The sequence below is a fragment of the Pseudophryne corroboree genome, chromosome 12, assembly GCF_028390025.1.
Source record: "Pseudophryne corroboree isolate aPseCor3 chromosome 12, aPseCor3.hap2, whole genome shotgun sequence".
Classification (NCBI taxonomy): Eukaryota; Metazoa; Chordata; class Amphibia; order Anura; family Myobatrachidae; genus Pseudophryne; species Pseudophryne corroboree.
Window position 1 is genome coordinate 47,668,198 of NC_086455.1, and position 22,661 is coordinate 47,690,858.

Here is a 22,661-nt window from a genome sequence, read left to right on the forward strand (position 1 = left end):
GTGTGTCAATAGCTATGATTGGTCATATTCTGCTGCATAGAGTTGCACATACAGTACATATTGGGTAGGGGAGCACTTTCTTTCAAGGACATGTGTGTGTCCAGATGGTGTGAAACCATCAGATCAGGATCTCTTTGAGAGCGGATCCCCCCTTGCCTACTATTCCTGTATACTGATTTAATACTGGAAGCGAAGTAAAACATTATCTAACTTGCTGCTATAGTGTGGTCTCATTCCTTTCACAGCTTTTACTGAGGTGCGACTGAGCAACCTGACACAATGTATGTTTGAAATTTTTATTCCTTTTGTCTCAATTTAAAAAAAGAGAAAAAACAGGAAAGGGGAAAATATTTCTTCCTTGTGGTTACGGACCGGGGATGGAGATTGTAGAAACGGATTGGGTATCATTATCACATGCAGGAATTTATTTCAAGAATAAAATAAAAATATAGAATTTTATGCATTATTTCATCTATATAAAACAGAAAACTACGCTATACTACTTGAGGTCCTGTTAACATAAATACACAATTTTAACAGTCTCTCTGAAGAGAAGAATCCTATTAAACAAATATAGCAATTATTTACAAAAATATCTGTTGCTAAGATTCCAATAGATGGTTTCAATCAATGCAAATTAATGTGTACAGGTACACCATTTAATATTTATTATATGCATTTTATATACATTATTTGTCAACAACTGTACTGCTTTTTTGTGGTACAATCTTAAAAATTTGCAGCCTGTAAAACGAAAACCTTACAAAACTCGCAAACTGATCAGTTTCTCTTTCCTTTTGTGGAAGACTAGTAAAAATAGGTGAAATTGTTTTAGTCATGCATAACACAAAGTAAAATCTTTTGTCAATACCAGAAGCTGAATAATGCTTGAGAATAAGTATGGAAAAGAAGAGGGCATGAGCGGTCACAGATAAAAATGTGACGACAACTGCAAAAAAATAAAATAAAAAATAAAGGCTGAACTTGAACTACAATAAACGTCACGTTTCGGCCTTTTTAAATGTATTTTGGCTGTTGGTAGACTTGTACCAGCACACCTTACCGTTTCAGCAATGGCCGGGGCGCAACGGTTTGCCTATAATTGAGATAGGTTTATATTATCAGCTTTCTTGCATCTTGTACAGGTTTCAATTCGGATTCCCTCTGTGTTGGTCTTTGTTTGCAATTAAAAACAAACTCACAATTTTACAGAGGTTATGTTTTAAACAGTGGAAATAATGGACGATTGTTTCTCAATAACTTGTCCCACAAACGATGCAAGTCCCGTGTCACATGAACAAAACTAAGAACATAAAGCTGAAATAAATAACAGTAAGCTGCTGTAACTTAGCTGGGAAACTTGGATAAATTAACTCGTCAATAAAGTAAACATACAAAATATCACACAGTGATAGAATGCTGCAATTGTTAAAAAGGGGATGGAGGTGCGTCACAATGAGCGTATGAAAGCACTCGTTTGCCTGTTATGTGAAAGACAAAACAAGTAAAAATAACATGAAACTTGTTAGTCTGCAGCCACCAGGATATGTTACCCTATCTAATGCCAGACTTACTGGCAGCGTCACTGACTTCCGGCTCTTATAAAGGGATGCGGGTTAGATCGGGAAGAGAAGGACTGAGAACAGGAACACTTCCCCCCTGCTATATGTTGAGGGGTAGCAGTATAAAAAAAACTGTAAAATTCATTTCACTGTCAGGTTTGTAAAATCCCAATAAAAACACTGCAATTCTGTGACAGCATAATATTAAACAGAAACAAACGAAAAGCATGAAAATAGACCATAAACTTTTGCATATTCAAAACTAATGCTAAAAATGATATAGTTTACACACCAGGGTTGAGTAGCCAGGATAAAAAAAAAAAAAAAAACTAAAAAGACCTAAATCCCTTCATTGACAGCCAGGCATCGAGTCCTACAATGCCAGCCTTACATACAATGACCTGCGCGTGAACGGGGATTATTTCCGGATACTGGGTGTGCATGTAACCGATGTTTTGTGAAACCCTTTACTGTTGTGATGAATGGTATTATAGCTGATCTCACTATTGCAATGTAACTGTATCCGTCATGAACAGGCAAACATGAACACGCTATAAAGGTATGTTCACTATGTCATAAGCAGCTCCATAGCCCCAAGTAAATTGAGGTCCTGATTTACGAGAATTGCGCACCCAGAACTTGAATTTAAAAGTAAAATGCGCAATAAAATAAAAACTAAAACCTTTTTCCTCTGTGGACTGTAAAAGAAAGAACATATTTATATTATATATAATACAGGACAGACACCCTGAGGGGATGCTGTGAATACTGGTTATTTTGAAAAAAAGAGAGGGATTAAATTACAGTAATTAATGCTTCGGACTGAGCCATCCTGGTAAATGAAAATAAAGGGTAGGTAGCGCCTGCCCCGCTGTAATATGTATCTCCCCATCCTGCAGGGGGAGCTCTGTCTTGTAGTGTCAGCATTGGAGCTATTTCCTCTTGGCAGTGATGTAAGAATTTGTTAAATACCACACGTGTCCTTTTTCCTGTCCCAGAACGCATCTGTGGCATTGTGTAAGGAGTTTTTGGGGGGTGGAAAGGGTGAGGAAGGGTCACACGAAGACCCTGGCCAGGGCATCTGCTCCGGCACTGGCAATGAATGCTTTGGATGGGTGAAAGGCAACATCATAAATTGATTCGTCCAATTTCTTGCGATGGGCGGTGATTTCCTGCACACAGGTCTTGCTGTCCAGATTCCACAAGCGAATAGAGCAGTCGTGGCCTGTCAGAGGAAGCACACACCAGGCTGAATTATAACATTAGCACAAAAATAAAAATGTGTCTGGTCACTGGGTTCAGCATTGTGTAACAATTATGCAAATTGGCTATACATTTTGTTTATCTTAAAAGCAACCACGTAAAACACATAAGTGCAAATATGTATTATATTTGAGAAAAAGATGCGACGGAGGAGGGAGAGACTGCCCTATATTTTCGGTCTTGCCCATCACATAAGCATATAGTATGGACAAGAGGGATGCTGAAACAGATATCTGTAGATCTCTATACTGCACATCTATTCTTTCTTGCATGGGTACCAATGGTACTTTTGGTTTGTAAAAAAAAGTCTGAAACAAGCAAGGAATAAGTGGGGCGGATGTATTAAACTGGAGAAGGCATAAAGAAGTGATAAACCAGTGATAAATGCAAGGTGATAAATACACCAGCCAATCAGCTCCTAACTGTTAATTTACATATTGGAGCTGATTGGCTGGTGAGTTTATCACCTTGCATTTATCACTGGTTTATCACTTCCTTATGCCTCCTCCAAGTAAATACATCTGCCCCAATGTGTGGTCACTGCACAGAAAAGAAAATTGGATTTTTATACTTTATTTGGATCTTTTCCCTGCATCCATTGGGGCTTATGGAGTCTCAGATAGAATGTTGGTATATTAAATATTCTTAAAAGTCAATTCCTCCCTGCCCTATTGGCCACCACGTAATTCTTCTAACCAAGTACTGCAGTGCACAACCATGGTAGCAATCATCTGCTCAAAGAAGAAAAAAAATTGGATTTTAATTACCTACTGGTAAATCCTTTTCTCGTAGTCCGTAGAGGATACTGGGGTCCATTTAGTACCATGGGGTATAGACGGGTCCACTAGGAGCCATGGGCACTTTAAGAATTTGATAGTATGGGCTGGCTCCTCCCTCTATGCCCTCCTACCAAACTCAGTCTAGGAAACTGTGCCAGAGGAGACGGACATACTTTGAGAGAATGATAGATAAAGCTAGTGGTGAGATTCCGAACCAGCACACACAACAAGAGGAAAGCCAAGCTAACCAACTTGAAACAGGAACAGCAACGGCTGAACCAACATTACTTAACCAAGTAACAGTGCAGGAAGAATGAAGCACCGGGCGGGCGCCCAATATCCTCTACGGCAGGGATTCCCAACCACGGTCCTCAAGGCACACTAACAATGCAGGTTTTAGTGATATCCAGGCTTCAGCACAGGTGACTTAATTAGTAGCTCAGTCATTTAGATTTAACAATCTGTGCTGCGGCCTGGATATCACTAAAACCTGCACTGTTGGTGTGCCTTGAGGACCGTGGTTGGGAATGCCTGCTCTACGTACTATGAGAAAAGGATTTACCAGTAGGTAATTAAAATCCTATTTTCTCTTACGTCCTAGAGTATACTGGGGTCCATTTAGTACCATGGGGATGTATCAAAGCTCCCAAACTGGGTGGGAGAGTGCTGAGGTTCCCGCAGAACTGATTGGCCTCTGAGGACCTTCATTTTGGTCAAAGTATCCAACTTGTAGAACTTAGCAAACGTGTTCAAACCTGACCAAGTAGCTGCTCTGCAGAGCTGTAAAGCCGAGACAACCTGGGCAGCCGCCCAGGAAGAACCCACCGACCTAGCAGAGTGGACCTGTACAGATTTTGGACACAGCAAACCTGCTGTGGAATAAGCCCTTGAACTTGGCTGTCCGAAAGGACTGTAACTTAGAAGCTGAATAAGTCTTCTTGGTTGGGGGGGCTGCGGAAGAAAGATACGTAGACTTGCCCGCAGTAGCTGTGGAGATCCATTTGTCTAGTTCATCTCCAAACAAGGATTCCCTGTGAATGGTAGACCTTCCATGCCTTTCCTGGAATCCGCGTCAGCAGTCCACTGGCGTAGCCACAAGCCCCTGCGTGCCGACACTACCATAGAGGTGGTGCGCGCGTTATGTATGCCTATCTCTTTTATGGCTTCCACAATAAAGTTCACAGACTCCTGTATATGCTGCAGTAGTAAAAAAAAAACATTCTGCCCTAGAGAAGGACTCTAACCCCTCAATTAGGTTACCTGACCATTTTGCAATGGCTTTTGTGATCCACGCACATGCAATAGTGGTCTTTGGGTCACCCCAGCAGCTGTGTACAATGATTTGAGTGTAGTCTCAATTTTATGATCAGCCGTGTCTTTCAGGAAGGTTGCACCAGGAACAGGCAAATACAATTTTTCGTGACAGCCTAGAGACTGATGTGTCCACTTTTGGTGGATTTTCCCATTTTTTCCTATCCTCCAGAGGAAAGGGAAAGATGAGAGCAACCTTTTAGGGATCTGAAATTTGTTATCGGGATTAACCCACGGTTCTTCAAACAGGGTATTGAATTCCTTTGACACAGGAAAAGTGACAGAGGACATCTTTTTTTACTTTAAAATAAGATTCCTCACACTCCTCTGACACCTTATCAGGAATATGCAGAACATCTCTGATAGCTTCTATAAGAGCCTCTATTCCCTGTACCAGAGCCGCATCCCCCACCTCCAAGTCTACCTCACCCTCCTCCAAGTCTGACCCATCAGCGTCAGATTGCAGGTTATGGCCAGGAGATCATTTTTGCGGACAAATGGGTGGGGATTTAGACGCTGTTTTGGGGACTGAGTCTCTGTTCATAAACTCATTCACAGCCTGTTTTAAGTATTGCGTCTCTTTCTCATTGCGGGACAATTTTGTAGAAAGAGTGGAGATAATTGATTTAAGAAAATTAACCCACTCCGGTTCAGCCCCGCTATTCTGTGAGCCCTGAGTACCCAATAGTGTGCCCCCTGGTGTAGAGGAACACTCTGCTGTACAAGAAACACTCTTTGCCTGACAAAATGTAAATGTGACAACACACACACAGGAAAAGGTTAAGCACAAGTGACCCACAAAGAGCCCTTCAGGGAGAGACAGAATTTTTTGGAGCCATCCCCCAGCGCACCCTTATCGCTAATGCCAAGCTTAGCCGGGTCGCAGATTAAGTACCCTGATAGGGGACTTAGTACACTAATAGTCGCTCCCCCCCTGCTATGACCCCCTGGTACCGCTGAGGTAATTTGGAGTCACACCGGAGGAGCTGCGCGTCCCTGTCAGTCAGCGTCCACTGCAGAGAGAAAATGGCGCTGGTGAGCTGCTGGATCCTCTCATAGTGAAGCCCTGCGGTCTTCCCACTTTTTTTATACTGGCTGAGGTAATTTGTGTGCTTAAAATGGAGCAGAATAATTTTAAGGCTGTGTTTGCCAGTTTGTGTACTGTGTGCAGTGTACTGAGATGCAGTCGTGTACTGTGTCTGCAGACGCATTACACCCCGTTTAGAAGCAGTGCGTCGCCGTACCATCGTGCCGCCATAATGGCCGGCGCCCCGCTAACCGGGATGCCGGCTCAGTACTCGCCACTTTTCATTCTTCTGGCTCTGTTAGGGGTGGCAGCGTTCTGCGTAAATGTACACTCGCCGTGGTGGGGCTTGCGAATAATTCCCTCAGGAGCTCAGTGTCTGCGGGGTACAGGACCATTAACCCTTCAAGATGTTGGTCCGTTTCCCTCCCTAAGTCCCACGAAGCAGGCAGGCTGGTGCCATCCAGCCCTACCTGAAAATAACAAACATATAAAATTAATGCAGAAAACTCTTCAGGAGCTTCCTTCAGCGTGACCGGCTCCTCCGGGCACATTTTCTAAACAGAGTCTGGTAGAAGGGGCATAGAGGGAGGAGCCAGCCCACACTATCAAAATTCTTAAAATGCCCATGGCTCCTAGTGAACCCGTCTATACCCAAAGAGAAAAAAAATAAGAATTTACTTACCGATAATTCTATTTCTCTGAGTCCGTAGTGGATGCTGGGGTTCCTGAAAGGACCATGGGGAATAGCGGCTCCGCAGGAGACAGGGCACAAAAGTAAAGCTTTCCGATCAGGTGGTGTGCACTGGCTCCTCCCCCTATGACCCTCCTCCAAGCCAGTTAGATACTGTGCCCGGACGAGCGTACACAATAAGGGAGGAATTTTGAATCCCGGGTAAGACTCATACCAGCCACACCAATCACACCGTACAACTTGTGATCTAAACCCAGTTAACAGTATGATAACAGCGGAGCCTCTGAAAAGATGGCTCACAACAATAATAACCCGATTTTTGTAACTATGTACAAGTATTGCAGATAATCCGCACTTGGGATGGGCGCCCAGCATCCACTACGGACTCAGAGAAATAGAATTATCGGTAAGTAAATTCTTATTTTCTCTATCGTCCTAGTGGATGCTGGGGTTCCTGAAAGGACCATGGGGATTATACCAAAGCTCCCAAACGGGCGGGAGAGTGCGGATGACTCTGCAGCACCGAATGAGAGAACTCCAGGTCCTCCTTAGCCAGGGTATCAAATTTGTAGAATTTAGCAAACGTGTTTGCCCCTGACCAAGTAGCTGCTCGGCAAAGTTGTAAAGCCGAGACCCCTCGGGCAGCCGCCCAAGATGAGCCCACCTTCCTTGTGGAATGGGCATTTACATATTTTGGCTGTGGCAGGCCTGCCACAGAATGTGCAAGCTGAATTGTATTACACATCCAACTAGCAATAGTCTGCTTAGAAGCAAGAGCACCCAGTTTGTTGGGTGCATACAGGATAACAGCAAGTCAGTTTTCCTGACTCCAGCCGTCCTGGAACATATTTTCAGGGCCCTGACAACATCTAGCAACTTGGAGTCCTCCAAGTCCCTAGTAGGTGCAAGGCACCACAATAAGCTGGTTCAGGTGAAACACTGACACCACCTTAGGGAGAGAACTGGGGACGAGTCCGCAGCTCAGCCCTGTCCGAATGGACAAACAGATATGGGCTTTTTTGAGAAAAAACCACCAATTTGACACTCGCCTGGTCCAGGCCAGGGCCAAGAGCATGGTCACTTTTCATGTGAGATGCTTCAAATCCACAGATTTGACTGGTTTTAAACCAATGTGATTTGAGGAATCCCAGAACTACGTTGAGATCCCACAGTGCCACTGGAGGCACAAAAGGGGTTTGTATATGCAATACTCCCTTGACAAACTTCTGGACTTCAGGAACTGAAGCCAATTCTTTCTGGAAGAAAATCGACAGGGCCGAAATTTGAACCTTAATGGACCCCAATTTGAGGCCCATAGACACTCCTGTTTGCAGGAAATGCAGGAAACGACCGAGTTGAAATTTCTTTGTGGGGCCTTCCTGGCCTCACACCACGCAACATATTTTCGTCACATGTGGTGATAATGTTGTGCGGTCACCTCCTTTCTGGCTTTGACCAGGGTAGGAATGACCTCTTCCGGAATGCCCTTTTCCCTTAGGATCCGGCTTTCCACCGCCATGCCGACAAACGCAGCTGCGGTAAGTCTTGGAACAGACATGGTACTTGCTGAAGCAAGTCCCTTCTTAGCGGCAGAGGCCATAAGACCTCTGTAAGCATCTCTTGAAGTTCCGGGTACCAAGTCCTTCTTGGCCAATCCGGAGCCATGAGTATAGTTCTTACTCCTCTACGTCTTATAATTCTCAGCACCTTAGGTATGAGAAGCAGAGGAGGGAACACATACACCGACTGGTACACCCACGGTGTTACCAGAACGTCCACAGCTATTGCCTGAGGGTCTCTTGACCTGACGCAATACCTGTCCCGTTTTTTGTTCAGACGGGACGCCATCATGTCCACCTTTGGTATTTCCCAACGGTTTACAATCATGTGGAAAAAACTTCCCGATGAAGTTTCCACTCTCCCGGGTGGAGGCCGTGCCTGCTGAGGAAGTCTGCTTCCCAGTTTCCATTCCCGGGATGAAACACTGCTGACAGTGCTATCACATGATTTTCCGCCCAGCGAAAAGTCCTTGCAGTTTTTGCCATTGCCCTCCTGCTTCTTGTGTCGCCCTGTCTGTTTACGTGGGCGACTGCCGTGATGTTTTTCCCACTGGATCAATACCGGCTGACCTTGAAGCAGAGGTCTTGCTAAGCTTAGAGCATTATAAATTTACCCTTCGCTCCAGTATATTTATGTGGAGAAAAGTCTCCAGACTTGATCACACTCCCTGGAAATTTTTTCCTTGTGTGACTGCTCCCCAGCCTCTCGGGCTGGGCTCCGTGGTCACCAGCATCCAATCCTGAATGCCGAATCTGCGGCCCTCTAGAAGATGAGCACTCTATAACCACCACAGGAGAGACACCCTTGTCCTTGGATATAGGGTTATCCGCTGATGCATCTGAAGATGCGATCCGGACCATTTGTCCAGCAGATCCCACTGAAAAGTTCTTGCGTGAAATCTGCCGAATGGAATTGCTTCGTAGGAAGCCACCATTTTTACCAGGACCCTTGTGCAATGATGCACTGTTTTTAGGAGGTTCCCGACTAGCTCGGATAACTCCCTGGCTTTCTCTTCCGGGAGAAACACCTTTTTCTGGACTGTGTCCAGAATCATCCCTAGGCACAGCAGACGTGTCGTCGGGATCAGCTGCGATTTTGGAATATTTAGAATCCACCCGTGCTGTTGTAGCAGTATCCTAGATAGTGCTACTCCGACCTCCAACTGTTCCCTGGACTATGCCCTTATCAGGAGATCGTCCAAGTAAGGGATAATTAAGACGCCTTTTCTTCGAAGAAGAATCATCATTTCGGCCATTACCTTGGTAAAGACCCGGGGTGCCGTGGACAATCCAAACGGCAGCGTCTGAAACTGATAGTGACAGTTCTGCACCACGAACCTGAGGTACCCTTAGTGAGAAGGGCAAATTTGGGACATAGAGGTAAGCATCCCTGATGTCCCGGGACACTATATAGTCCCCTTCTTCCTGGTTCGTTATCACTGCTCTGAGTGACTCCATCTTGATTTGAACCTTTGTAAGTGTTCAAAAATTTTTTTTTTTTTTTTTTTAGAATAAGTCTCACCTAGCCTTCTGGCTTCAGTACCACAATATAGTGTGGAATAATACCCCTTTTCTTGTAGTAGGAGGGGTAATTTAATTATCACCTGCTGGGAATACAGCTTGTGAATTTTTTCCCATACTGCCTCCTTGTCGGAGGGAGACCTTGGTAAAGCAGACTTCAGGAGCCTGCGAAGGGGAAACGTCTCGACATTCCAATCTGTACCCCTGGGATACTACTTGTAGGATCCAGGGGTCCTGTACGGTCTCAGCGCCATGCTGAGAACTTGTCAGAAGCGGTGGAACGCTTCTGTTCCTGGGAATGGGCTGCCTGCTGCAGTCCTCTTCCCTTTCCTCTATCCCTGGGCAGATATGATCCTATAGGGACGAAAGGACTGAGGCTGAAAAGACGGTGTCTTTTTCTGCAGAGATGTGACTTAGGGTAAAAACGGTGGATTTTCCAGCAGTTGCCGTGGCCACCAGGTCCGATGGACCGACCCCAAATAACTCCTCTTCCTTTATACGGCAATACACCTTTGTGCCGTTTGGAATCTGCATCACCTGACCACTGTCGTGTCCATAACATCTTCTGGCAGTTATGGACATCGCATTTACTCTTGATGCCAGAGTGCAAATATCCCTCTGTGCATCTCGCATATATAGAAATGCATCCTTTAAATGCTCTATAGTCAATAAAATACTGTCCCTGTCAAGGGTATCAATATTTTTAGTCAGGGAATCCGACCAAGCCCCCCCAGCTCTGCACATCCAGGCTGAGGCGATCGCTGGTCGCAGTATAACACCAGTATGTGTGTATATACTTTTTATGATATTTTCCAGCCTCCTGTCAGCTGGTCCTTGAGGACGGCCCTATCTATAGACGGTACCGCCACTTGTTTTGATAAGCATGTGAGCGCCTTATCCACCCTAAGGGGTGTTTCCCAACGCGCCTTAACTTCTGGCGGGAAAGGGTATACCGCCCATAATTTTCTATCGGGGGGAACCCACGCATCATCACACACTTTATTTAATTTATCTGATTCAGGAAAAACTATGGTAGTTTTTTCACATCCCACATAATACCCTCTTTTGTGGTACTTGTAGTATCAGAAATATGTAACACCTCCTTCATTGCCCTTAACGTGTGGCCCTAATAAGGAATACGTTTGTTTATTCACCGTCGACACTGGATTCAGTGTCCCTGTCTGTGTCTGTGTCGACCGACTAAAGTAAACGGGCGTTTTAAAACCCCTGACGGTGTTTTTGAGACGTCTGGACCGGTACTAATTGTTTGTCGGCCGTCTCATGTCGTCAACCGACCTTGCAGCGTGTTGACATTATCACGTAATTCCCTAAATAAGCCATCCATTCCGGTGTCGACTCCCTAGAGAGTGACATCACCATTACAGGCAATTGCTCCGCCTCCTCACCAACATCGTCCTCCTACATGTCGACACACACGTACCGACACACAGCACACACACAGGGAATGCTCTGATAGAGGACAGGACCCACTAGCCCTTTGGAGAGACAGAGGGAGAGTTTGCCAGCACACACCAAAAACGCTATAATTATATAGGGACAACCTTATATAAGTGTTTTCCCTTATAGCATCTTTTTTATATATTTCTAACGCCAAATTAGTGCCCCCCCTCTCTGTTTTAACCCTGTTTCTGTAGTGCAGTGCAGGGGAGAGCCTGGGAGCCTTCCCTCCAGCCTTTCTGTGAGGGAAAATGGCGCTGTGTGCTGAGGAGATAGGCCCCGCCCCTTTTTCGGCGGCCTCGTCTCCCGCTCTTAACGGATTCTGGCAGGGGTTAAATATCTCCATATAGCCTCCGGAGGCTATATGTGAGGTATTTTTAGCCAAAATAGGTATTCATTTGCCTCCCAGGGCGCCCCCCTCCCAGCGCCCTGCACCCTCAGTGACTGCCGTGTGAAGTGTGCTGAGAGGAAAATGGCGCACAGCTGCAGTGCTGTGCGCTACCTTTAGAAGACTGAGGAGTCTTCTGCCGCCGATTCTGGACCTCTTCTTACTTCAGCATCTGCAAGGGGGCCGGCGGCAAGGCTCCGGTGACCATCCAGGCTGTACCTGTGATCGTCCCTCTGGAGCTGATGTCCAGTAGCCAAGAAGCCAATCCATCCTGCCCGCAGGTGAGTTCACTTCTTCTCCCCTAAGTCCCTCGTTGCAGTGATCCTGTTGCCAGCAGGACTCACTGTAAAATAAAAAACCTAAGCTAAACTTTTCTAAGCAGCTCTTTAGGAGAGCCACCTAGATTGCACCCTTCTCGGCCGGGCACAAAAATCTAACTGGCTTGGAGGAGGGTCATAGGGGGAGGAGCCAGTGCACACCACCTGATCGGAAAGCTTTACTTTTGTGCCCTGTCTCCTGCGGAGCCGCTATTCCCCATGGTCCTTTCAGGAACCCCAGCATCCACTAGGACGATAGAGAAATAATATTTAATCTTACTGGGGAACATACCAAAACTGTCCCACCAGGAGGGTATATGTGGTGCTGAAGTTACCATTACTATTGCAGAGCTGTAAACACACGGAATGTGTAACATCTGGTAGAAGTATGCAATGAGAACCACGTAGCTGCCCAAATGAATCACTGTGCTTCACCGGCAACGTGGCACTCAACAATCCGGTAGAAAGGGCCTTTACACTGTAAGGAATAGGTTTTCCTATTACCATGGTGTAACAGCCAATCTCAGCAGTGATTCACTGAGCAATTGTATGTTTTGACACAGGCCAACTCCATTTGTAGGCATCATAGAGGAACAGAAGAGCATGTGATTTTCTGACACCAAACAACCATGCGACATAGAACATCAAGGTGCTAATGTCACTAATGAGTGAAGAGATCCCACTTACTCCTTAGGTTGGGTACACACTAAGATAGTAACATAGTAAAGGTTGAAAAAAAGACAATTGTCCATCGAGTTCAACCTGTTAGTGATCTCCTACATTGTAATCATTTTAAGACTAATTTTAAATATGGTGAATGTCTAGCCGTTATGTCAAGTACTCCTTTTTTTTCTTTTATTGTATTTTATTACTGCAGTGCATGATTTTCCCACCATATCCTTATCCATTAGGAACTCATCTAACCCTTTCTTAAAAGTAATCCGCCATTACTACTACCTCAGGCAGGGAATTCCAAATACATATTGTCCTTACTGTGAAGCAACCTTTCTGTCTGTGTGTGAAATCTCCTCTCCACTAACCTAAGCGGGTGCCCATGGGTCCTTTGTGATGATCTTACCAAAAACAAGTCCCCCGCTAGCTCTGTTTATTGTTGACTTACATATTTGTAAATGTTAATCATGTCTTCTCTAAATCTCCTTTTTTCCAGTGTAAACATTCCTAGCCTATCAGGCCTTTCCTCGTATTCTAGCATCTCCATCCCCTTAATCAATTTGGATGACAGTCTTTGCACCTTTTCTAGTTCCAGGATACCTTGTTTGCTGCATTCATACTTTGGGTACTACCGCTAAGTTTGTTATCTAAGTGAACACCTAAATCTTTTTCCAATACCGAATCCCCTAGTTTCTCCCCATTTAGTATGTAGGTAGTATTTTTGTTCTTCCTACCAAAGTGCATAACCTTACATTTGTCTATATTGAACCGCATTCCCCCTTTTATTACCCACGATTCCAATTTAAAAAAGTAGTTCTGTAGAATCTTAGCATCCCCCTCTGAATTTATAACCTTACACAATTTGGTATTGGCTGCAAAAATTTACACTGTACTTTCTAAACCTAATTATAGATCATTTATGAAAATGTTAAACAATGGTCCAAGTACAGACCCTTGTGGTACACAACTTAGTACTTCAGACCAATTCGAAAACGTTCCATTTACCACCACTCGGCTGCTCTCTTTTATTTAACCAATTTCTAACCCAATTGCATATTGTGCTCCCTAGCCCAAACTCCCTTAATTTGTAGGCAAGTCTCATGTGATGCACTGTATCAAAAGCTTATGCAAAGTCTAAAAAGATCACATCCACCTCTATACCCTGATCTAGGTTCGCACTGTTTCATAAAAGCCTATTAAGTTAGTTTGACATGATCTATCCTTCAGAAATCTGTGTTAGTTCCTTTTAATAACCTTATTGGTTTCAAGGAACTCCTGTATTCTCTCTTAAAATACCTTCCAGTACTTTCCCCACTATAGATGTAATATTTACTGGTCTATAATTACTCGGTTCAGATTTACTTCCCTTTTTAAATATCGGCACTACTTCCGCTATACGCCAGTCATTGGGGACCATGCCTGATGTAAGAGTCATTGAAAATCAAATATAGGGGTCTTGCTAATTTGAGTGTAGCTCCATGAGAACGTTTAGGTGAATTCCGTCGAGACCAAGCGATTTATTAACCTTATTTTTTTTTAAAAATCTGTCGCAGACTACATCCTTGCTTAAATAGGCATTAAACAGTGGGACATTATCATTGTTGGGGTTATGTGTCAATCCCACCATCTGGTCCACTCTTGTGAATACAGAGGAGATAAACTTGTTTAATTTTCTGCTTTTTTATTGTCGTCTTTGGTTAGGACGCCCAAATTGCTTTTTATAGGGCATATACTCTCTCTTTTTAATCTTTGTTGTTCATGTATTTAAAAAACATTTTGGGGTTTGTTTCACTATCCTTTGCTATTAGCTTTTCCGTTTCTATTTTAGAAGCTCGGATTTCTTTTTTGCATATTTTATTATAATCCTTATAGTACTGGAATGACTCTGCCTTCCTGTCCGATTTATACTTTTTGAAAGCTTGCCTCTTTTTTGCCATTAGTGCCTTAATCTTTTTGTTAAACGACATTGGTTTGGAATTATTACTCCTTCGTTTGCTGGCCATGGGAATGAACTTACGTGTATAACTAGCGAGCAATATTTTTAATACGTCAAATTTTTTAGTAGTATTCTTGACTTGAAACAAAATTTCCCAGTCAATGTCACTTAAATCATCCCTCATCATGTCACAGTTAACTTTGCTAAAGTTTAGAGTCTTAGTTAAGCCTATATAGGGCTGCTTGTGAAAACGGATATTGAATGTGACCATATTGTGGTCGTTATTTCCCATGGGTTCCCCTACTATAGTATTTGATATCAAATCCCCATTGTTTGTTTGTACCAGGTCTAAGATTTCATTGTATTTAGTTGGTTCCTCAGGTAGTTGAAGTAAATAGTGATCATTTAGTGCGTTTAAAAATCTATTAAAATGACTGACAGATTAGGAAGGAAGATTTATGCACTGTATTGATAAAGTAGTTAATACATTACCAATATATTTGAGGAAGACAACCACGACAGACTGACATTCTGAGAATGTCCGGGTAGCTCAAGCATCATGGCCAATCTAGAACTAACAGTACCTGGATTCAACCTGACTTTATTGCATCTGTCTACAGTTATTTTTATTTTTTTTAGAAATTATTTTATTGAGGTATTGCATAAGAAAGATTACATTTTTATGTATAGCAAGCCATTAACAGTAGCCAAAAAGGATACAAAACAGCTTAAGTAGTGAATATGGCTGATCAGATACCTAGAATTTTTGGTAAGATGAGGGGAGGAAGAGACAGGAAGGTAAGGATTGAAAGTTCAGGGTCCATTAGTAAAGGGAAAAAAAAGGGGGGGGGGGGTACGTTGGTGCAACTGGGCATGGTGCCGCTCTAATGGTTACGAGTGCTAGTCTCGTGATAAGATATCCAAGGAGACCAGATGTTTTTAAATCTATGCGGACACTTTCGTGTAGGTAGCTAGTGACATACTCAAGGTAATAGGTGTGCCAAATTGAGTCGTGTAAGCCAGAGGAAGAGGGGGGAGTCAAGCTTCTTCAAGTTAGCTGCAATAGTACAATTAGCAAATGTGTCTAATAAGGGCTATTTCACATGCTGCGGGTGTGGCTGGATGGCTTTTTGCCATGCCGGTATTCTTATGAATAATATATAAGGAGTAGTGTCCTTTCACACCACACGGACCGGCTGCCGGGTTGCAACCAGAAATATTCACTAAAAAGCCTGGCTGCCGTGCCGTCCTTGTAGGCAGTGAACCGAGTGTGTGAATGGGAGCTTTCACACACACGTTTTTTTTGCAGTCGCTGCTGCAGGGCATGCGCACAGCATTACACACGGCTCAAAGCTATTGTGTGTGAAAGGCACTGCCGGATAGCAAAAAGCTGGACAAAATTTGACCGGCTTTTTGCCATCCGGTGAAAACCGGAGTGTGTGAAACAGGCCTAAGAGCTTAGGTATATTTGTCACAGTTTAGGATAGGGCGTGGGAGAATGGAGAATGGCAAGTTGAGGAGTTTGATGCCTGTAAGACATAGGTCTGCAAACTCAATCTCATTACCCCACACAGGGCATGTTTTCCAGGTCTCCTCACAGAATCACATGTGAAATAATTAACTCCACCTGTGGACCTTTTAAAATGTGTCTGTGAGTAATTAATACACCTGTGCACCTGCTGGGTGACCTGCAAAACATGCACTGTGTGGGGTAATGAGCACCGTGTTTGCAGACCTATGCTGTAATAGAAGAAATGAGGCGATGTATCGTGACCCAGGAATGTTTCATCTTAGGGCAGCTCCAGCATATGTGTGCCAGGGTGCCCTCTCCAGCATCTATCTGATGACAGAGGATATACATCTCTAATGCGGGAAGGTACCAAGTACCACCGGTATAGGCGCTTAAGTGTTTCTCGAATCCTGACGCAAATTGAGGCAGTTACAGTGGATTGCCGAATTTTAATCCATTCCTCCAGCTTGAGAGTCTCGCCAAGGTCTCTCTCCCAAGCCAACTCGTGGGATCCGTTGGGAGGTTGATTATGGGCAATGAGCCCTTTAGAATCAGAGCGACCAAGACAAAATGTATAGAGGTGTGAAAGTTCGAGCGGAGGCAGAGCACTCAAAACTTTACTCTAGGTCTTTTACCTGATCATATGAACCTGGAGACTAACCGCCGAACTGTCAACTGAGCTGTAGACATGGCTATCACATTGAAAGTCCCACTACATATTTATACTGAAGACCGGTCTCGAGAAGGGGTGGCTAATAAACAGGTTGGTGCTGATATGCTGGCGTTCGGAATGCCGGCGATCAAAATACTGGCGTGGCATACCGAAGGTTAGAATCCCAACAGGGTTTGGGTAAGTACAGTATGTTAACGCTCCTGCCGAACCTATTCTTCCCGCAGCCCAGACCTAACTCCCTCCCCCAGTGGTGCCTAACCCTACCCTCCAGTTCCCACAGCCTAACCCTAACCCTCCTTTGGGGATGCCTATACCTAACCGCTCCCTCCCTGCAGCCTAAATCTAAGCTACCTCTCCTAACATCCCCCCAGGGTTACCCCTCTGGCGACCCAACAACAGTCATTGTCGGGATTGTGATCATATTCGGATGCTGGCTCGGCATTCAGAGCAGTGTCGGGATTCCGGGGGCCAGTATTTCGACATGCCGGGATCCCGACCAGATCCTCAGTAAGCAACCTTCCAGCTGTTGTAGAACTACATCTCCCAGCATACCCTACCATTTGGCCATGCTAAAACGGTTGACGGGAAACAGCTGGTGAGCCGCTTAATGTCGACCCCTGATCTAGAGGCATATGCATACGCTCAATATAAAAGGTTAATTATTAATGACATTAAATACAAAACCGTAATCTCAAAAGCCACTTACTTCCAGACATTAAGTAGATTCCATTGGGATCCACTGCAAGGCTCGTTACTGCATCCAGATGTGCAACCATTGAATGAATGGTCTTCCCTGGAAGACATAATTGTCACAATGTTATTACTATTGGTCTAGATTAGCTTGAGGTGCATACTTTGAAAAAAAAGACAAAACATCCAGCATAGATTTACAGTTCCATTAATGTTGAAGCCAAATGTGACATGAAAAGGTATAGCACACAGCAAATAAATGGAGGCCATAAGAAACAAGGCACGGCGCTCTAAATCACAACATCGAGTGTGTAAAATGATGACAATGGGCCTACTGATATAAAATAGGTAACGAAGGACCCCGCAAAAGAAAACATGCAAAACAAAAATTATGAATATAACTCAAAGAAAGTGTAAAACGGAATGTAAAAAGGACTTTCAGACTACATTTAATAGCTTTGGTAATAAATAAGTAGTATTTGCTGTACACTCCAATTACATAGTCATCTCCCTCACAGAATAAAATGGGTATTAAATACATGGGGCAAATCATTATGAACAGTTCAGAATAACATTATTACAGACACTTTTTTCAACTTTGTACCATATAAAAAAATGTACATTATCGGGCTAATTCTGAGTTACGAGCAAAGCAAACAAAGGGGTACATTCAATAAGAGTCAGAAACTGCCGTCTTGACAGAAAGACGTCAGTTTCCAACTGGAATAGGTCGGAAGGGGTTCCGACCTAATTCAATACGGGCAAATTTTACCCGACTTGTCAGAAAGCAGGTAGATCGGCGGAATACCAGCCGATCCACCTGCTGCTGTCGGAAACGGGGCCAAATCCGACAGGTTTTGGCCCCCTTTCCGACAAACTCAATCCGACTTAAAAACAAGTCGGATTGAGGTGAGGCGACGGGGAGCGATGCGGCGGGCTACGGGATTGGGGATGAGAGGTACCTTGACGGCTGTCCCCCGGCCAGGCACCTCCCTCCCTGCAGTGCCTCCCCTGCCGCCGCAAACATGTCCCCCGCTGCCAGCACCGGCCGCCGATCTCAGCTCCCCTGCCGGCGGCTTCCACTCACTGTTCCTCCTGCCGCTGCTGTCAGTGTACCCGGCGGCCGCTGGCAGCAGCGGCAGGACTAGACACAGGGAACGGCAAAATCTGACAGTCGGATTTGGCTGCTCTTTTGAATAGGGGCTGTCGGGTCCAGTCCGACAACTGCATGTCGGAATGGACCTGACTCTTGTTGAATATACCCCAAAGAGTAACTCTGCACCATGTTGCACTACAGTTGGTACAGATGTAAAATGTGCAGAGATTTAGATATGGTGAGGGCGTGTCCTAGCTCACATATACATTGCAGTGTAAAAATGAAGCTGCCCAGCATGTGTGGGCTACATGCAAAAGCAGATAGTATTTACCCTGCATGCAACAGAATGACAGTTTACACCCTTGCACTGTAGCATGGCCTGTCCAGGTGCAAATTAACACTTATTTTTAAGGCTCTCAACTCATTTATCAATGATAGATTAGTCCTTTTTTTCCATTAGCAGAAATAATTTCAAAGTGTGTCAACATTTGCAGACCAAAAGCCTGTGTTCCGCAATCTGAGCATATGTTAGATGAAGGGAAATTTGTAAAATACCTAGATAACAATTTCAGCAATGAACAAATTTAAATAACATTTAACAGATCAACATATAGTACTAAGGGGGTAATTCAGATCTGATCGCTAGGCTGCGTGTTTTGCCGTCCTGCAATCAGACAGTCGCCGCCTACAGGGGAAGTGTATTTTCGATGTGCAAGTGTGCGATCCTATGTGTTAGCAGAGCTGCAAAAAATTAGTTTGTGCAGTCTGTGCGCAGCCCAGGACTTACTCCTCCAGTGCGAAGGAATCCTGCTGATCGGGGCCTGCGTTTTTCTGGACACTCCCTGTAACCGGTCAGTTGCCACCCACAAACAGCCTCTTCCTGTCAATCACCTTGCGTACGCCCGTGCGAATGGATCCTTCGCAACATCCCATTGTTGACCGTCGATGCCCGTTGTAGCTGTCAGACGCGCCTGCGCATTGCGGTGCATACGCAATTTGGTCCTGATCACCCATGGTGCGAAAAACGCACAGCAGCAAAATGCGGTTAGAATCTCAACAGTCAGAATCCCAACAGGGTACTGGGATTAGGGGTCAGCATTAGGGGGGAGTCTGATGGGTACAGTTAGATTGCGGGAAGGGAGGTTAGAATTAGGGTGATAATACCGCAATGCGTCGGAATCCCAACTGCTGGGATTTTTGTACCCAGCCTGTACGAGGTCAAATGAGAAAATGATGCTTGATACTAATCACAGTAATATCTTCAATAGGATAAGAACATGGTGCAGGAGGAAGGTTGACAATAGTGAGAGAGGAAGGGGCCAGCAGAGGAAGCACCTGATTAGTATAGTCTTATACACTCTGTATGCTCACTAGGGGCCTGACAGAGTCGCACTGACCTATGTGCACAGACACAGTTTCTGCACAATGCACACGTGCAGAAGCCAATACACATTGCTGTGCATGTCCGCCCTATTTTGAATTGGATGGAACTTGGCCAGATTTGACCTTCAGGATGTTTCAGGGTGGAAACTGGGCGATGACAATGCGACCACGCGTAACCACCCTGACTTGTGGGAGCGTCGTGGGTGGGTATCAACAGCTCAGCACAAGTGGTGTGTAACAGGGAAGGGAGTCAAGCCTCTGACTGTTCTCTAGAATGAGGCTGGTGCAAGTGCAGATACTAATGACAGATGTGGTGAGTGGCGTAATCATCAGTGAGCCTCACCGCATTTCACTTGCACAAACTCCTGCACTACTTGATTGGATTCTTGCATTTGCATAAGCTGATAAATCAGTATCCAGTGGCTGCCTGTACCTATGGCCACATTTGACCATGACTGAGGCAAGCCCATGGATTCTCTGATTGGGTCGGGGGTGTTCAAAGCTCAGAGAGAGAAGATTGTGAGAGAAAGTACCAGGCAACAAGCTTCTGCCTTACATTTTTTAAGTTGTGTTTGAAAAATGACAGGAGCGGATTGGTTAGTACTTTATCTCTTACAATTTTATCTCTCTCCAAGCTGTGATTAATACCCCCCATAAAAGTTGTATTATAATAATTAGTGCACTTTCTAAAACCAAAGCAACTTCTGCTTTCCTTTCTTTCCTCATATAAGACACAGCAGCAGCACTGTAGATCACTGTAGACACTTTGATGTGTTATCAGACCTATTCCACACTCTTCAGCAGTGACTGCAGCAAGTCACTATGAAATGATTGGAGTGAGATCTTTTCTAGTTCAGTTTCTTTCTTAGGGCCATTCTGAAAGCTGGAGCCTGGCGGCAAATGTCTCCGTTATCTCTTGAGGTTACGCAACTGTCCACACTCATTATTCGCTCCCATTCACGATTGCAGGACCTTCTTCAGGCTACACCCACTCCGTGGAACGCTCTTCCCTGCCATATAATCCCATCTAGTCTCCAAACCTTCATGCGTTCCCTGAAAACTCACCTCTTCAGGCAAACTTACAAAAAATTCTGGAATTGCCCAAATAACCTTCATGAACTTTCCTATCCAATTAAATTTCCACTGTACAGTCCACCAATGTCCTCTATCTTTACCATCCTCCTGACCTCAGGCTAACATTGCTGTGTGACCATATATTATACAGCCCCCCAAGAACCTTTGCAATCTGGTGGACTATTATTACACAACAGATAACTCCTAAACTTGTATATAAAGGCCTATTTCCCTAGATTGTGAGCTTGCGAGCAGGGCCTTCCGTACCTCTATGACGGTTTGTTATTACCCAGTTTTGTTTTATCACGGTTGTTTCCAACTGTAAAGTCCAATGGGAAACGAGTAATTGGAGTTCTGAGTGACATATTTCAGTGGGGCAATTTGTGAAGTGAGTACAAAGTCATCATCAACCTCCCACAATAGACCCACAGAGGATATCTGTTATATACGAAGCATTAGAATAGGCTAGACATAAGGCCCATAGCACTGGGTTACACAAATATTAGACAACAGTTCTGTCAGCTACAATATTATGCAGCCTGGGAATGTTGAGCTCGGACCTAGGGGATATTGGTACTGTAACTTACTATTATTATATTTTATTTATAAGGCGCCGCAAGTGTTTGCCGCCGCCGCCGCCATACAAAGAGCTGTACAGGGAGACCAAACTTAACATTACAGTACATAAATAATAAAAATGGAGTACAGGTAACAAAGAACACCACAATTCTTAAAACATAATACAGTTTAGATGTAAGTAGCGAGTAAGTGATCAGCGTACTACTAGGAGCTGGTGCCCATAGATAGAGATGAGCCTTTACCAGCAGGAGAAAAAGCGAGTAAAGATGGTCGCAGAGTAGGAGAGGGCGGTGAATGAAATGTGCCGAGAAGAGGATTTTGACAAGAGGAAAGAGGGCCCTGCTCTGAGGAGCTTACCATCTAGTAGGAAGGGGCGATAGACAGATGACATGAGGTGCAAGCAAGCGGGAGGTAGCCTGATGGCAGTATGTAAGCAAAGCAGAGATGGTCAAGGCATGAGGCAGGGGGATGGAGGAGCGGCCTCAGGACTAGGTTATGCATCGGAAGAATACGCTTTGATGAATAGGTGGGTTTTCAGTGCCCGTTTGAAGCTTTTTTTTTTTATTTTAATTCTTTATTTTTCATTTTGTAATATAAAACATTTTCCAAATATGTCAACATACATATCAAAAATAGAACGTATACAACAGTCATATGACTCAACAGCTGTAGTTATAGACATCAGTAAGTGTTTGCAGCAAAAGGGAATCAGCAGATTCATTTATATTATCTTAAACCGTGTAACGTTCAATATAATTTGCAAAATCTAAAGTCAAGAGCAGCCCCATGACGGTATCGCTTATTAATATATCATGTATTTAAGGTATGAGGCATTCGACATTTGGAACAAATAGATAAAGAAGATGACAAGGGGAAGAAGAGAGAGAGGGGGGAAGAAGAATGGGGAGGGAAGTGGGCCACATACGTTGAATATATCTAAGCTAAGGCGGAGGCCCTAAGAACCTCCGTCAGCAGTGTATAGTCAGGGTGCATAGTCAGCATAGGTTTAAGTAGTCTTGAATTCAATCCAAGGAAGCCAAGTAGCTATATAGTCTGAGTATTTGTCTAAGGCGGTAGAATAAACATCCTCCATATGCATGTAAAAATCAATGCGTTGGAACCATTCCCATAATGTCGGTGGGTTAGTGGATCTCCAATGTACCGGGACTACA

General features: G+C 44.3%; 1 protein-coding gene across 2 annotated transcripts in view; it reads right to left on the minus strand.

Moving 5' to 3' along the window:
* Positions 1-282: 282 nt before the first annotated feature.
* STRN3 (striatin 3) overlaps positions 283-22,661 on the minus strand; it is a 131,837-nt gene continuing 109,458 nt past the window's right edge. For both annotated transcript variants that reach the window (XM_063947458.1, XM_063947459.1), the window contains 2 exons: positions 17,374-17,460; positions 283-2,787 (listed from right to left, as the gene is read on the minus strand). In XM_063947458.1, coding sequence (XP_063803528.1) covers positions 2,618-2,787; positions 17,374-17,460 — 257 coding nt within the window. In that variant the 3' untranslated portion in view covers positions 283-2,617. The remainder of the gene's footprint in view (positions 2,788-17,373; positions 17,461-22,661) is intronic.